Source organism: Microtus pennsylvanicus, chromosome 8 (genome assembly GCF_037038515.1).
Source record: "Microtus pennsylvanicus isolate mMicPen1 chromosome 8, mMicPen1.hap1, whole genome shotgun sequence".
Taxonomy (NCBI): domain Eukaryota; kingdom Metazoa; phylum Chordata; class Mammalia; order Rodentia; family Cricetidae; genus Microtus; species Microtus pennsylvanicus.
This window is the reverse complement of record NC_134586.1, coordinates 60581061-60597990: the sequence shown is the minus strand read 5'-3', so window position 1 is coordinate 60597990 and position 16930 is coordinate 60581061. Positions and strand designations below refer to the sequence as shown.

Genomic DNA, 16930 nt, shown 5'->3' with positions numbered 1-16930 from the left:
AAGTGATTAATATCTGGGTCTTCGATTTGGTTCCATTGGTCCTCCTGTCTGTTTTTATGCCAATACCAGGCTGTTTTCAGTACTATAGCTCTGTAGTAGAGTTTGAAGTCAGGGATTGTAACGCCTTCAGAGGTTCTTTTATTGTACAGGATTGTTTTGGTCATCCAGGATTCTTTTGAGGTCTGTGAAGAATTTTGCTGGGATTTTGCTGGGCATTGCATTGAAACTGTAGGTTGCTTTTGGTAAGATTGCCATTTTTACTATGTTAATTCTACCTGCCCAAGAGCATGGTGTCTTCTTCAATTTCTTTCTTCAAAGATTTAAAGTTCTTGTCATACAAGTCTTCCACTTGTTTGGATAGAGTTACTGGGAGATATTTTATGCTATTTGTGGCTATTGTGAAGGGTGAGGTTTCTCTGATTTCTTTCTCAGCCCATTTATCGTCTGTATAGGAGGGCTACTAATTTTTTTTTAGTTAATTTTGTATCCTGCTACATTACTGAAAGTATTTATGAGTTGTAGAAGTTCCTTGGTAGAATTTTTGGGGTCACTTATGTAAACTATCATATCATCAGCAAATAGTGAGAGTTTGACTTCTTTTCCGATTTGTATCCCCTTGATCTCCTTTTGTTATCTTATTGCTCTAGCTAGGACCTCAAGAACTATATTGAATAGACATGAAGAGGGTGGACAGCCTTGTCTTTTCCCTTATTTCAGTAGGATTGCTGGGAGTTTCTCTCCATTTAGTTTGATGTTGGCTGTTGGCTTGTTTAATATTGCCTTTATTATGTTTAGGTATGTTCCGTGTACCCCTGCTCTTTCCCAGACCTTTATCATGAAGGGATGTTGTATTTTGTCGAAAGCTTTTTCAACATCTAATGAGGTGTGGTTTTTATTTTTCAGTTTGATTATATGGTGGATTACATTGACAGATTTTCATATGTTGAACCATCCCTGCATCTCTGCAATGAAGCCAACTTGATCATAGTGGATGATGGTTCTGATGTGTTCTTGGATTCAATTTGCCAGTATTTTATTTAGTATTTTTGCATCAATATTCAATGAGTGAGATTGGTCTGTAGTTCTCTTTCTTAGTAATGTCTTTCTGTGGTTTAGGTATCAGGGTAATTGTAGCCTCATAAAAAGAGTTTGGCAATGTTCCTTCTGTTTCTATTGTGTGGAACAATTTGAGGAGTATTGTTACTAGTTCTTTGAAAATCTTGTAGAATTCTGAGCTTAAAGCATCTGGTTCTGGGCTTTTTTTGGTTGGGAGACTTTTGATGACTGTTTTTATTTCTTTAGCAGTTATAGGTCTATTTAATTTGCTTATCTGGTCTTGATTTAATTTTCGTATGCGATATTTATCCAAAAATTTTCTCTAAGTTTTCTAATTTTACCCAGTGAGACAGTGGGGCTGATCTATTGGGAGCTCACCAAGGCCAGCTGGACTGTAACTGAAAAAGCAAGGGATAAAACCGGACTCTCTGAACATGGCGGACAATGAGGGCTGATGAGAAGCCAAGGACAATGGCACGGGGTTTTGATCCTACTTCATGTTCTGGCTTTGTGGGAGCCTAGCCAGTTTGGATGTTCACCTTCCTAGACCTGGATGGACGGGGGAGGACCTTGGATTTTCCAAGGGGCAGGAAACCCTGACTGCTCTTTGGACTGGAGAGGGAGGAGGAGAAAAGTGGGGGGAGAGGGGCGGGAGGAGGAGGGGGAGGGAAATGGGAGGCTGGGAGGAGGCGGGATTTTTTTTTCTTTTCAATAAAAAAATAAAAACATTAAAAAAAAAGTTTTCTAATTTTATGGAGTACAGGTTTTGAAATATGACCTGATGATTCTCTGAATTTCCTCCATGTCTGTTGTTATGTCTCCCTTTTCATTTCTGATTTTGTTAATTTGGATATTTCTCTCTGTCTTTTGGTTAGTTTGGATAAAGGTTTGTCTTTTGTTGATTTTCTCAAAGAACCAACTTTTTGTCTCATTGATTCTTTGTATTTTCTTTGTTTCTATTTTGCTGATTTTAGCTGTCAATTTGATTATTTTCTGAGGTCTAGTTTTCTTGGGTGAGTTTGCCTCTAAAGTTTTCAAATGTTCTGTTAACTCATTTGTGTGGGATTATCCCAGCTTTTTTATGTAGGCACTTATTACTGTGAACTTTCTTCTTAACACTGCTTTTATTGTGTCCCATAAATTTGGGTAATTTAGGAAGTCTTTATTTCTTCCTTGACCCATTGATGATTCAGATGAGCACTGTTTAATTTCCATGTGTTTGTGGGCTTTCTGGAATTAGTGTTGCTGTCGAATTCTAGTTTTAAGTGATAGTGATCTGATAAGATACATGAATTTATTCCAATTTTTTTTTATCTGTTGAGATTTGTTTTGTTACCAAGTATGTGGTCAGTTTTTGAGAAGGTTCCATGAGGTGCTGAGACGAAGGTATATTCTTTTATGATTGGATAGAATGTTGTATAGATGTCTGTTAAGTCCATTTGAGTCATAACATCTGTTAGTTCCCTTATTTCTCTGTTAATTTTCTGTTTGACTGATCTGTCCAGTAATGAGAGTAGAGTGTTGAAGTCTCCCACTATTAGTGTGTAGGGTTTAATGTATAATTTAAGCTTTAGAAGTGTTTTGTTGTTGTTGTTGTTTTAACATATGAGGGTGCCCTTGTATTTGGGGCATAGATGTTCGGTATTGAGATTTCCTCTTGATAGATTTTTTTTCCTGTGACTAATATGAATCTCCTTTTTTGTCTGTTTTGATTGATTTTAGTTTGAAGTCTATTTTGTTAGATATTAGGATAGCTACACAAGCTTGTTTCTTAGGTCCATTTGATTGGAAAATTTTTTTCCCAACCCTTTACTATGAGGCGATGTCTCTCTTTGAGGTTGAGGTGTGTTTCTTGTATGCAGCAGAAGGATGGATTCTGTTTTCGTATTCAGTCTGTTAGCCTGTGTCTTTTTATAGGTTAGTTGAGTCCATTTATATTAAGGTATGTTAATGACTAGTGATTGCTATCTCCTGTAATTAAGTTCATTGTTGGTGATGTTAATTTGTGTGTTTTTCCCTTTGGGATTTGCTGCTGTGAGATTATCAATTGTCTGTGTTTTTGTTGATGTAGCCAACTTCCTTGGGTTGGAGTTTTCCTTCTAGTACTTTGTGTAGGCCTGGGTTTGTGGCTAGGTATTGGTTAAATCTGATTTTGGTATGGAGTATCTTGTTTTGTCCTTCTATGGTGATTGACAATTTTGCTGGATATAGTAGTCTGGCCTGGCATCCATGGTTTCTTAATGTCTGTATAACACTTGACCATGGCCTTCTGGCTTTCATTGTCTTCAATGAGAAGTCAGGTGTAATTCTGATAGGTGTGCCTTTATATGTTACTTGGCCGTTTTCTTTTGCAGCTCTTAATATTCTTTCTTTATTCTGTATGTTTAGTGTTTTGATTATTATATGGCAAGGGGACTTTTTTTTTTTTTGGATCCAGTCTGTTTGGTGTTCTGTGCTTCTTGTATCTTCATAGGCATATCTTTCTTTAGGTTTGAAAAGTTTTCTTCTATGATTTTGTTAAATATATTTTCTGTGCTTTTGAGTTGAACTTCTCCTTTTTCTATAACTATTATTTTAGGTTTGGTCTTTTCATGGTGTCCCATATTTCCTGGATATTTTGGGTTAAGCTTTTGTTAGATTTAATGTTTTCTTTGACTTATGAGTCTATTTCCTGTATTGTATCTTCAGCTCTTGAGATTCTCTCTTCTATCTCTTGTATTCTGCTGTTTATGTTTGCATTTGTGGTTCCTGATCGTTTTCTCATGATTTTTGTTTCTATAATTTCCTCGGTTGTTTTCTTTATTGTCTCTATTTCAGTTTTCAAGTCTTGAATATGGTTTCTTTCATATGTTTTTTCTTGGTTTTCTTTAAGGAATTTACTGATGTCTTCCAGTTTTTTGTCTCTTCTTCCATTTCTTTGAGGGAATTTCTCATTTCCTCTTTAAGAGTCTCAAACATTCTCTTGAAGTTATTTTTAGGTCATTTTCTTCTGCTTTACCTATATTTGGTTGTTCAAGTCTTGCTGTTGTAGGGTCTCTAGATTTTACTGGTGTTTTGTTACTCTTTGTGTTCTTATTTTGTCTACTCTTCTTTTTCTCTAATTGGTGTGGTTCGGGCTATCTGTGATTCTGATGATTAATCTTCTAGGTGCCAGTGGATCAAAGGCTCAGATGGTTGTTCCTCTTGTTACACTCAGCCCCACGGTTATTGTTACCCCTAAAGGTAACTAAAGTCACTCCATTTCCTGGAGGTCGCTCAACTTTCCCAGGGTTTGCTGTCTCAGTCTTGCTCTTGTCAAGTTGCCAGCTCAGACCTGTTTCTGTGAATGTCCCTGGTCTGGATCTGCTCCTGCGGAAGCTTGGGGTTGGTCCTGCAAAGGTCTCTGGCTCCAATCTACTCCCTTGGAGGTTCCAGACACCAGTGCGCCCAGACCCACAGAGGGCCTGGCTCAGGCCTACTCCCTCAGAGGTCCCAGACTCATGCTCAGACCTGCAGGGGTCCTTCCTCAGGTCTATTCCCTTGAAGGTCCCCGATTCCCTGGACTGCAGCCATCTCTGGCTCTGACCCACTTGTTCAGCAGTTGTTCTCCTATACCTGCTGCTGTGGAGTTCTATCTCGGGTCTGCTCCAACCCAGGTCACTAGCTCAGTCCTGCTCTGGCCTCGGTAGCTGGCTTAGGCCTACTCCTGTGGAATTTATTGCCGCAGGCCCACTCTGGCTCAGGTCTCTGGCTCAGTTCTGTTCCTGTGGAGTTCGGTTGTCCCAAGCCTGCTCCAGCCCAGGTCACTGGTTCCAGGCACTAATTCTTTACGAAATAAATCTTGGGTCTTCGCAACAGCTGGCAGGCCCAGTCCGCCACAGCACTCCACACCACCCAGGGCCACCTCCTTCATCTTGGGACTCACTGGGACATCCCTTTTTTATGTTTTTTTTTTTAATTTTGAGATAGTACCTCACTACATTATTCAGTCTGATCTTGATATCACTATAGTCCCTGCAGGCCTTGACTTTCCAATCCTCCTGCCTCAGCTTCCTTAATAATTGGGATTACCAGCCAGTGCCACAGCCCTGACTTTGTCAACTTGTAATTATAAGTAATTACAGGACAGTTGAGTTTTCTGTCTTTTTGATAAGCACATTAAGAGTGTGTTTGTAAGTGCTGTTTTGCATTAAGTGGAGAGTATTGGAGTATTTATGTCTTGTAGTCAGAATAGGAAGGCCTAACAGGATAATTCCATAGTTGTTTTCTAATAAAATCTCAACCACCTCTCATAAAAATGGAAATATGGAAGATAAAATTATTCTAATTAGAGGGGGTCTGGGACTTAGTTGTTCCATCTCTGAATATATATTCTTCTGATTGCCCCACCCTACAGACAATGAGCCACTATTCCTGCTCTTGTTTTTCCAGAGCCCCCCACCAAATTTATACTTAATGAAGGAAGGCTTTGTTGAATATGAGAGGAAAAGCACATTGTATGAAGAAAATATGACACGTGAAAGAAGTTCTACATAAAAGACTTATGAAGTTGTGTGTTGTTGTTTATTTAAGACAGTGTCTCATTTTGTAGCATAGGCTTGCTTCAAACTCATGATCTTCTTGCCTCTACAATGCTGGGGTAACAGTGGGAGCCATCACATCAGTTATAAATCTGTTGTTTTCTTTTGATACTACAGATTGAACCCTAAATAGTATGTGGCTGATTCTATCACCTGAGAAGATGAAGCAGGTGAATTTCAAGTTCAAGGCCAGCTTGGACTTCAGAGTAAGACCCTGTCCCAAAAAAATGTGTGTGTGTCCATGCGAGCATGTGTATGGGTATGACCCTGTAAATAATTAGGAGAAGCAAAAAGAGTAACCAGGGAGCTGGAATTTGATAGGGCACTTTGGCAGCTGTGTTGCAGCACTACTGCCACAAGTTGGAGTGTCTTATGTGGCTTGGCAGTAGATGATCTCCCTCTACACGCTCTTCCTCTCTCTTCCTCTTGTTCTGATTCATTGCTCACCCTGCCACCATTTATTACTAGTATGAATTCCACCTGTTTGGACTTTAGATCATGGGAGTATCTCAGCTATTCAAAAGTAACAGTTGGGCCAAGCATGGTGCTTCGCACCTTTAATCCTAGCATAGACAGGAGAGTTCAAGGCCAGTCTGATCTTTATGGTGAGTTTCTGCCCAGCCAGAACCACAGTAATAGTAATAGTAATAATAATGATAATGACGATGAGGATGATAGCAGCAACATATCCTCCTGCTTTCCCAGGTCCTAGATGGTCCTTTATTTCTTCTGTCTTTACTAGAGCCTCTTACTGTCACTTAACATGCACTGACCTTATCAGTGTGAAAAGTTTCTGTCAACCTCTTGACCCTCTAGATTCCACAAAGTCCTGCTACCTCCTTTGGCAACTGTCTCTCAATGTCACCTGCTGGTTTGCTGGTTGTTCCACCACCTTTTGGCCTTGCCCCTATTTTCTCTTCATGGAGACTGCTCTCATTCAGTTATTAAGCATCCTCCATGCTCTTGCCTTCTATAGACTCCCCAGCTGCTTCTTGTTCAACCTTTCAGCAGTCTTAAGCATCCATGTCTGGGCATGCATTAGTGTGTCTAATAGGTGCTGTAACAAAATTACTATAAACTGATAGCTTAAAACTGATTCTCATAGTTCTGGAGGCCTGCAATCTGAAACCAATATAGCTGAGCCCCACAATCCCTCAGTGGTTCCAGGGAAGGCTCTATTCTTGCCTCTTCTAGCTTCTGTTGGGTATCAGCCCTCTTTGAAGGGGATATCACTCTGGTCTCTGCCTCCCTGGTCACATTACCTCTTTCCTCCTGTCTTTCTGCAATCATCCCCTCCTTGTGTTTCTTCTACAGGAACACTTACTAGAATTCACTTGGATAATTCTAAATGATCTCTTTGTCTCAGGGGGGCTTCATTTAATTACATCTACAAAGTCTCTTTTTCAAAATAAGAAAGTACTGCTTCCAGATTAGGATGTGGACTTACCTTTTAGGGGGCCTTTCACTTATTCTAGTGCACTCTTATTATCTGGTCTTAGCTCTCAGCTGCTTTTCATTTTAATGTTGTCTTCCTCTGCCTCAGGTGCTGACACTTCAGGGCTGGGTTCTTTTTTTCATCTTCTTTGCTGTTTCTCTTTAGATAGTGTGTTTAATTACCGTATATATAAATGACTACTCCACTTGTCTATGTTTAGCTAGACTTCTATTCTTGCTACATATAGCCAGGCTATATAACATCAACACTCAAGTGATTTGGAGGCACTGCAGATTTACCATGTCCACAGTAGAGTTCATCACATTTTTTAGCTGTATCTCTCTCTCCCCTTCACCATCCAAGAAAGGTTTGCTTTTTTCAGAGTTCTATAGCCAGTGAATGACTCCTATCCGCTTGAGTCCTTGGCAATTCTTTCATCCTGACTTTCCACACCTAGTTCAACTCAGAAAACCATCAGATAGTTTGGGATCTGCTATTTCTCCTTTTGCTGTCACCATTGTAAACCAGACTGCACCGGGGTTAGTGTTAGCAGTCTTTCAGGCTCATCCTGTACTCTCAGGGTTAGTGTTAGCAGTCTTTCAGGCTCATCCTGTACTCTCAGGGTTAGTGTTAGCAGTCTTTCAGGCTCATCCTGTACTCTCAGGGTTAGTGTTAGCAGTCTTTGAGGCTCATCCTGTACTCTCAGGGTTAGTGTTAGCAGTCTTTGAGGCTCATCCTGTACTCTCAGCTCTCATCTAGTTTCTACACAACAAACAGAATTTTAGCCATTTTACTTTGTGACTAAGAATTCCTTATAATGATTTCTTTTGATTTTAATCTAAAGCCCTAGATATTTCTTACGGTCTCAGATCCTTTTAAGTACTGGCCATGTTTGCCTTTCCATATCATCTTTTTCTTCTCATCTTCCTTCTGTGTGCTCAGCTGTCTTTGAGTTTCTAAAAGTGTTCTCCTGGATGAGTCTCTGAACAGGCTTTTCCCTGCTCCTCCTCATTGATAGCTTAAAATTGCCCACTCCTAGATTGAATAACCCCCACCTTGAATGTTCAATTAGTCCTTTTTACTTCTCCATCTATGACACAAACTACAATAATTCTTTTTTAAGACAGAATTTTGCTACAGGCTGGCCTAGAACTCATGACCTTCCTCCCTCAGCTTCCTGGGTGCTGGAATTACAGGCATATGCCACCGTACCTGACTCATAATTATTTTTAATTATTTACTCATTTCCCTTTTGAGAGAATGTAAGTACCACTAGGGAAGGAACTGTGTACATTACCAAAACAATGAGTATCCTAAATAGACTTAGATTTTAATGAGCAAATGAATTTAGCTAAAAATCTGAGTTGCTAAAATGTAATTTAAAAGGGTCTATTTGGAGCTAGGTAGTGTGGCTCACACCTTTAATCCCTGCATTCAGGAGGCAGAGGCAGGCAAATCTCTGTAAGTTTGAGACCAGTCTGGTCTATAGAGTTCCAGGATAGCCAGGGGTACACAGAGAAGCCTTGTCTTTTTTAAATACGGTGTGTGTGTGTGTGTGTGTGTGTGTGTGTGTGTGTGTGTGTGTGTGTGTTTGGAATGAGAGAGAGAGTCAGACAGACAGACAGACAAACAGACAGTCTGACTCACTCACTGTGTATCTCTGGCTGGCCTGAAATTTGCTATGTAGAACAGGCTGGTCTTGAACTTGCAGAGATCTGCCTTTGCTGCCCCTCTTCCCTGGCCCTGTGCTGGTATTAAAAGCATGATCACTATGCCAACTCAAAATCCAATTAGCCAGCCTGATTGGAGTAATGAAACTAGAATAACATATGTGCAAGTGTTGGCATGTGCACATGCATACATTTTGACATAGGCTCACGTGCAGCCCAGGCTGGCCTCAAATTTCCTATGTAGCCAAAGATTATCTTGAATTCCTAATTCTGTCTATTGAATTTACAGATGTATAATAATACTGCACCTAGTTTTGTTTTATGTGGTGCCAGACAGTGTTAGAAAATATAAATCACTTTCATTACTCTTTAGTATACTTTGTTAATAGTAACCCATTCAAAAGTCCTAAATATTCTTCACAGAGAAATTGTGACCATGGACATGATTCAGGCTATAGCTCCTGAAAGCCAGGGACACTGCTCAGTTAGTAGAGCATTTGCCTGGCATGTAAGAAGCCCTGGGTTTGATTCTGTAGTATATTATAGATGTATGCTTGTGTATATGTGTATATGCATACACTAAATTTGGTTCAGAGAACAGCAGGTTTGGGTGTAGCTATATTGATCTGGGAATTATACAAGTTCAGGGAGTTGAATTGACAAAGCATGTATTTTTAAACTGCCCTAGATATATTAACAGTCCTGTAGCACATTGTGGCTGGGAACTGAGACCCCTATTTTAACTCTTGACTGTGGGCATTCAGGTCTTGTGTAACCTTCATGCCCCTGCTTCCTGTGGTCAGGGTTGCACACCCTGCATTTACTGTGCTTTTCCAGTTTTATCTGTAATGGCAGATGCCATTTTCAGTATGTTTCATGTTGATGGTTTGAATGTAAAGTGTCTTCCAAAAGGCTTGGTCTCCAACTGGTGTCACTATTGAGGTAGTTATATCACCAGGATACTAACTTCATCAGTGAATCTATTGTTGAGTTTATTGATTATTGGGCTGTTGGGTCTTAGAGGAAGTCAACCACTAGAAGTATGCCTCTAAAGGTTTTTGGTGTTAATCCCTATAGTCCCTAACTTGCTTCTCTCTGTTTCTTGGATGCCATGAGGTAAGCAGCTTTCTTCAACCATCCCTTCTGCATTGATGTTTCCTCTGTGGTGCAGGACTAAAACAGTGGAGTCAATTGGCAGTGGTTGAAACTGTGAGCCAAAATAAATCTTTCCTTTTCTAAGATGTTGGTCAGATATATTGTGACTACATCAAAAACTAGCATATTTCAGATGCAGAAGAAGAATAACTTTATCGTTCTTGGATTTCCATAGTGCAGTACAGACCCAGACAAGATGTGAAATCAGTCTTAAGTAGGGTCTAATCTTGAAGCACGCCTCAGGCTGCCCTGCTTCATACTTTCTTGTTATTGCATAGCTACTTAGAAATCAAAGCAGCAGATATTTACTGTGTGGGTGAGGACTCAGGGAGCAGCCTAGCCCTGTGCCTCTGCCTGAGAGTCTCTCGTGAAGTTGCAGGAAGGCTGTTAGCTGGGTCTGTGCTTAGCAAAGTATGATTGTGGGAAGATGTTCTTCCAAGCTCACACAGAAGTGGCTCACTTCCCTGTCACACAGGTAGCTCTATGGCATGACTGACATCATGGCAGATATTCTGGTTCTTTTTTTTTTCTTTTTGGGTTTTTCGAGATAGGGTTTCCCTGTAGCTTTGGAGCTTGTCTTGAAAACTAGCTCTTGTAGATCAGGCTGGTCTCAAACTCACAGAGATCTGCCTGCCTCTTCCTCCCAAGTACTAGGATTAAAGGCGTGCACCACTACCACCCAGCGATATTGTGATTCTTAATCCTCATTATGAAACTGAACTTTTTTTTTTAATCTCTGACAACTCTGGACATATTTTGTTCATCTCCACTACATTAGACTTTCACAGGAATTTGCCTTGGTGTGTTGAAAAGGGTCGTGTTAAACAATGCAAACTGACAAAGTGGAATGGCCAGAAGCAGGTCAGTGTTGAAGTGTTTGGGTGGTAAACTGGGGAAGAGCTGTGAATAGAATGTTGCATAAAACTGGGTTGGAAGTCAGTGATATTAGGGGTAGTGGTCCCCCATCACCACGTATCTTCCCCACATTGAAACATCTATGTGCCTTCCAAGAGCTGCCATCTCCAGCAGAATCTTCTGTTCCCAACTAAACAAAGTTAGGGACACATTAAGGTACCAGTTCACACTTCCCCAATAGTGTGATTCTTATACTAACCTATAACACAGAAAGGTGGCTTAACTCCTCATTTAGGTGCTCTCCCTGGCCATTTCGCTGTGTGAAACTTCTTAAATTACAGTTGAGGGCTGGAGTGGTAGCTCTTTGGTAGGATATACCCACCATACACTGACCCTGGGTTCACTCTCCAGCTCTGAAAAAAAATTAAATATTGTTGGATAGATTATGTCTAGTTAGTCAGAATATAGCTGTGATAGTACTTTGATTTTAAGCACTCTACATTTATATGGTTGTGTTATACAATTATATAGATTGCTGTTTGAAAAAATAACTTTGCACTTAGTGGAAGCTGCAGGTTGATTGTAAAGTACAGATCAGTACTGTGAGCACTGAGAACTGCAAGAATTGTTTCTGTGTTTTTCTTTTCTTGAAGTATTTATGTTTAGTTCTACAACCTGATGATACTACAGGAAAATGAACTCAGCTTCTACTACTGTGTGTTTACAGCACAGATGACTTCCATGATCTCAAAATGTATGTGTGTGTCTCCCTCCAGAAAGTAGTCTGCTCTGCAGCAGAAACCATCTGGGCAGTTTAACTCTGGAACTGTCTACCTGGAAGTAATGTCAGATCCCACAGATTGAGAGCTCAGTCCCAACACACAGCTTCCTCGCTTCAGACACCACTTGAAATTTCTATGACCAACTGACTGTCAGTTGGGATTTCTAATCCCCCATCCTTGGGTTTAGCTTACTGGTCTGCTCACAACTCAGGAAAATACTGATGTTGTCTAGCTTAGTCTATAAGATGTTTTTTTTTAAAGATTTATTTATTTATTATGTACACAGTGTTCAGCCTCCATGCCTGCAGGCCAGAAGAAGACACCAGATCTCATTCCAGATGGTTGTGAGCCACTATGTGGTTGCTGAGAATTGAACTCAGGACCTCCGGAAGAGCAGTCAGTGCTCTTAACCTTTGAGCCATCTCTCCAGCTCCCTAAAAGATATTTTGTAGAAGACAAATATCACAGTGTTCGGTGTTAAATGCCTGCAATCCTAGAATTGGGGAGGTGGAGTCAAATGATGCAGTGAGTTAGAGATCAGCCTGGTCTACCTAGCCAGTTTCAGACCACCAGAGATACATAATGAGACACCTATTGTAAAACTGAAGACAACAATAAAGAAATAGATAGCCAAATGAAGATAGGTAGGATTCCCATCCCTGTGGAGCTGGGGTCCCTACTCCCAAGTCATGAATGATTTCTTAATCACTTTTTTTTCTTCCAGTTTCTCTAGACAGGGTTTCTCTGTAGCTTTGGTGCCTGTCCTGGAACTAGCTCTTGTAGACCAGACTGACCTCAAACTCACAGAGATCCACCTGCCTCTGCCTCCCAGTGCTGTGATTATAGGCGTGCACCACCACCGCCTGGCTCCTTATTCACTTTTCTACAAGCTTCCATGTGTTCAGCTCTGCAGAATGCTCCGAACCAATCCTCTTTGGGTTTGTTATAAAGGCTTCATTATAAAAGCATGATTGAAACAGGATGACCCTCTAAAACAGTGTGACCAGACAGAAAGGGTGTGGTCTAATGCTAGAAAGTTGTTTAGGGAAACCCAGCAGGGCCTGTCTATCCAGATTCTTCTTGGCCTCTGTGCAAGTTTGTCCTCCCAGCTATGGGCAGGACCTCTACTGAAATGGGGTTTATGATCAATCTGCAAGATCAGATTTGTTTATGGCCAGCCTGATATAGAAAGAGAGGCAAAGCTCAGAATATATCTTTGTGTTCTATACTTGTCTAGGGGAAGAGAAGTGTTAGTTTCTATGACCTTCTATGAGGAGAAAGGGGCAGAAGATGACTGTGGTTTCTGAGGCCTAAAGCATCTCTGCATTACAAGAGACTGTCTGGAGCTGGAGTGCAGCTCTGTGGAAGAATGCTTGCCAATGTGTGCAAGGCCCTGGGTTCTGTCCCCAACACTGGAGAAAGAAGAGATGAATAAAGGATTGTCTTCCACCCTTACTAATACGTTTTCTGACGCTGCCTACCCTGCCACCCCCGCCCAACAGGTGTCTTCACAGATGCAACTCCCTGGTGGTGGATTCTCCAGAGATGGAGGCTGGAGCAGCTGTACACCCGAACTAAAACAGGGAAACTAGATAGGTTGTAGACGAGGGGTGATGATGTGTCAGCCACAAGCTGGGTTTGTGCCCAAGTGTGGTCAATAGCTGATCACTTTAGGCAACCGGCAACTTTAGAGGAGGAAGCTGCAGTAGCCACCAAGAATGTGAAAGTGGACCTCTTGGTGCCTTCCCTTTGTTTGGAGAGTCTCTGAGTGGGCACAGTTTGGGGAGAGAAGAATGGGACTTCTCAGACACCATGACTGTGGTAACTGTTATAAAAGAAAACGTTTAATTGGGTAGCTTACATTTTCAGAGGTTTAGTCCATTATCATCATGGTGGGGCATGGCAGCATGCAGGCTGACACAGTGCTGGAGCTGGAGCTTTGAGTTAATACATCCTGACTTGCAGGCAACAGGAAATAGCTTGAGTATATATGAGACCTCAAAGCCCACCTCCACAATAACACACATCTTCCAGCAAGACCATACCTCCTAATAGTGTCACTCCCTTTGGGGAACATTTTCTTCCAGACCACCACACCATTGTGCCCCACTACTCAGTTATTAAGGAACTATACATCTGTATAATTGTTAACTATGTGATTGATGTCATAACATTTGCAAACTAACAGTAGTGTTCATTTTCATTTCAAATTATTGGCCTACAACTTAAGAAGCTTCTGGAAAGATCTGGATTTTTAGATTCAAATTTCCTTAGTCTTTATCTTCACTTTTTGTCTTCTTTTATCTGTTTAGAATCTCCATAATGAATGGATCCAGTGTAGCAGGTACATCACCCAGTGTGAAATGCAAAGAGGACCAAGGGTTAAATGGACATGAGGAAAAGGAAAACCCATTTGCAGAATATATGTGGATGGAGAATGAAGAGGATTTCAATAGACAGGTAAGCAAAGGTCACTATCCCTGTGAGCTACTGCAATCTTTTACTGTACTTGTAGGAACAGGATGGTTCTTCTAGGGTTGATAAAGGCCTAACACACTCAGAGAATCAGGGGTTCCAGATCTTGGTAGCCAGAGGCATATAGCTCAAGTTAAAATCTATAGCTCTGGGTTCTAAGTCAAGGGCCTGACCCTCAGGACTTAGTGCCATCCTCTGCTCTTAAGCAGCAACAATCAGAGCTAGCCAGGATTATAGCTCCTAAATCCTCCCAAGCCCTCAAGGACCTGTAGTCTCTCCTTCCCTCTTCCCTTCCACCCCACCGTCCTTCATTGCCTCTGCTGCTTGTGTGGAGTTCTTCCCTGACACCCTGATCCAGACAGATAACAACAACAGGAAGTATAACTCAAGGGGCTGAAGAGACAATTCTACAGTTTTGAGTGCTTGCTGTTCTTGTAGAGGGCAGGACTTTGTTTTCCAGCACCTACATGGTAGCCCACGGCCATCTGTAACTCCAGCTCCAGGAGACCTAGTACCTTTCTTCTGGCCTTTTCCTTCGCCTGCACACATGTGCACTCACCCCCCCCCATTAAAAATAATAAAATATTTTTTTTAAAGGAAGGATAACTCAGGAAACTACTTCTTGGAAGAAGAAATACATTAGTTATATTTGTGAATGATTTATATTCATACACAGATAATTTCAATACTAAAAAGAAAAGAGACTTGTGCTAAGTTGAGGACAAACACCAATTTTATGTAACTTTTAGGATGTGTTGCCACTGGTGAGGCATGACATGGAATGTGGGAAGATGAAACCACTTAGTTGGGTGTTAGAGATCTTTTACATACATATTCTCTAACTGGAGGTTTGTTTTGTTTTTTGTTTTTCTTTTTCTGTAAGTTCCTATCATTTCCCCATGGGTGTCTAATAGCTAAAGTCAGAACAGGCACAATACTTATTCATGTCTCAGAGTTGAGACTTGGGATCTTTTGTTTGTTTGTTTGTTTTCTTTTTTATGTTCTTAGTGCTAATTTCCCAACTATTACACAAAGAATACTGCTATAATAAGAGAAATAGATCACATGGCAAAGTCCTAAAAGAAGCAGCTATAGTAAAATTCTTGAACAAGGGAATATGTAAGAATGGAGAGCAGGAGTATAGTGGCTTATACCTGTGATCCTAAGACTTGGTAGACTGAGGCAGGGGATTGATGTGAGTTCACAACTAGCCTGAGCTGTATACATACTGAGTTAGTCCAGCCCTGTCACAGAGAGAGAAGTAGAGACAGGACAGAGAAAATAAATGCCAAACATTTCAAACACAAAACTATAAAATTTTGTGGCTTAATGGCTTAGAAATACTTTGTAGTTACTTAAGAGCTTCATAACTGTATAATTTATGAGATTTTAAAATGTTTAGGCAATTACACATTTAAGATACTCTTCTTTAGCTGAATAATGGAACATGACTGTGATTCCAGCACTTGGGAGGAACAGGCAGGAGGACCAGAAATTCAAGACCAGCCTCAGCTACATGGAGAGTTCAAGGCCAGCCTGGGATATGTGAAACTGTCTAAAAACAACAGAAACAGTCAAAAACTTGCTATTAGTAACTTTTTCTGAACATATGAGGCACAGTTGAGTGATTTGTTGTTGTTGTTGTTGTTGTTGTTGTTGTTGTTGTTTGATTTCGCTTATAGAGGTAATGAGCTATGAACCTGTTACCCAGCAAGAGGTGAGAAAGAGATTTGGCAAGTGTGGAGTGGCCAATGAATTCACTGAACTCTGCCAAGTAAACATTGTCTGCAAAGGACTGGAAAATCCTAGATCTTTTTACATCACTTGGTGACAGTGTTGAGGAAGTATGGAGTAGTTTAAATATTTTGTTCTTGTTTTAAGAGACACTGAATTGTGACGTATATTTTTAATAATGTACCAGAAAGTGTTTTCTGTATCTCTCTAAGGTTCTACAAGTATTTTTCTGCCTTGGAGTTCTTATTACTAGAAAAGTGGATCAGGAGCTAATACTGATTTTAATTTAGTTTTCAGTATCCTAATCTCAGGCCAATTACACACTTCCCATAAAAGATTTATGAAGACCTGAAGTTTCTGCCATTTTGTTTTTATTTTTTTTTATGGTTATCAGATCAGTTACTTCTCTGTTGCTGTAGTAAGATTCCATGACCAAAAGCAATTTCATGGAGGAAAGGGTTTATTTCAGCTCACAGTTCTAGGGAGATATAGTCAGTCCGTCATGGCTGGGTTGAACAACGGACAAGCTTTGACAGTAGAAACAAAGCTGGCTGAGCATATGTTTTCTCAAATTGGAAGCAGAGAGAAAAAAATAAAAATAAAATGGACTACATTCGTAAGTCTCAAAGCCTGCCCCCACTGACATACTTTCTTCCTCAGGACTCGACCTCATAAAGGTTCTGTGATGTCCCTGAACAGCATCACCAACTAGGGACCAAATATTTATAAACATGAACCAATTGGGAACATTTCTCATTAGCTTTCCTGCCATGGTTCTGAGTGAGGACCTCTGAAGAGAAGTGCTGGGGACCCCAGAGGGATCACCCTCTGGAATAGTTCCTCTTAGTCTTACCCCTTTGTTGGTAGGTGGAAGAAGAGCTGCAGGAGCAAGACTTCTTGGACCGCTGCTTCCAGGAGATGCTGGATGAAGAGGACCAGGACTGGTTCATTCCAGCACGAGACTTGCCTCAGGCTGTGGGACACTTACAGCAGCAGTTAAATGGACTATCAGTCAGCGACAGTCATGAATCTGAGGACATTTTGGTAAGAGCCTTCAGTAGTTCTACATGTGACATCCTGAAAGGAATATGATGTTTGGAGTCATAGATGTCTGTGTGGCCCTACACCCTACATCACATCTCTGGAGCCTATCAGCTGACATGTCTTCACCCCTTAAATGGCTTCAGGTTCTGTGAAACTGTAGTCATC

General features: G+C 40.8%; 1 protein-coding gene across 5 annotated transcripts in view; it reads left to right on the top strand.

The window, feature by feature from the left end:
- Positions 1–16930, top strand: part of Paip2b (poly(A) binding protein interacting protein 2B) — a 34556-nt gene that overhangs the window by 12850 nt on the left and 4776 nt on the right. For 4 of the 5 annotated variants that reach the window (XM_075983626.1, XM_075983625.1, XM_075983628.1 and 1 more), the window contains 2 exons: positions 13825–13972; positions 16589–16765. In XM_075983626.1, coding sequence (XP_075839741.1) covers positions 13835–13972; positions 16589–16765 — 315 coding nt within the window. In that variant the 5' untranslated portion in view covers positions 13825–13834. Of the gene's footprint in view, positions 1–5732; positions 5822–13824; positions 13973–16588; positions 16766–16930 lie in introns of all 5 variants that reach the window. The other variant, XM_075983627.1, reaches the window with a different exon arrangement.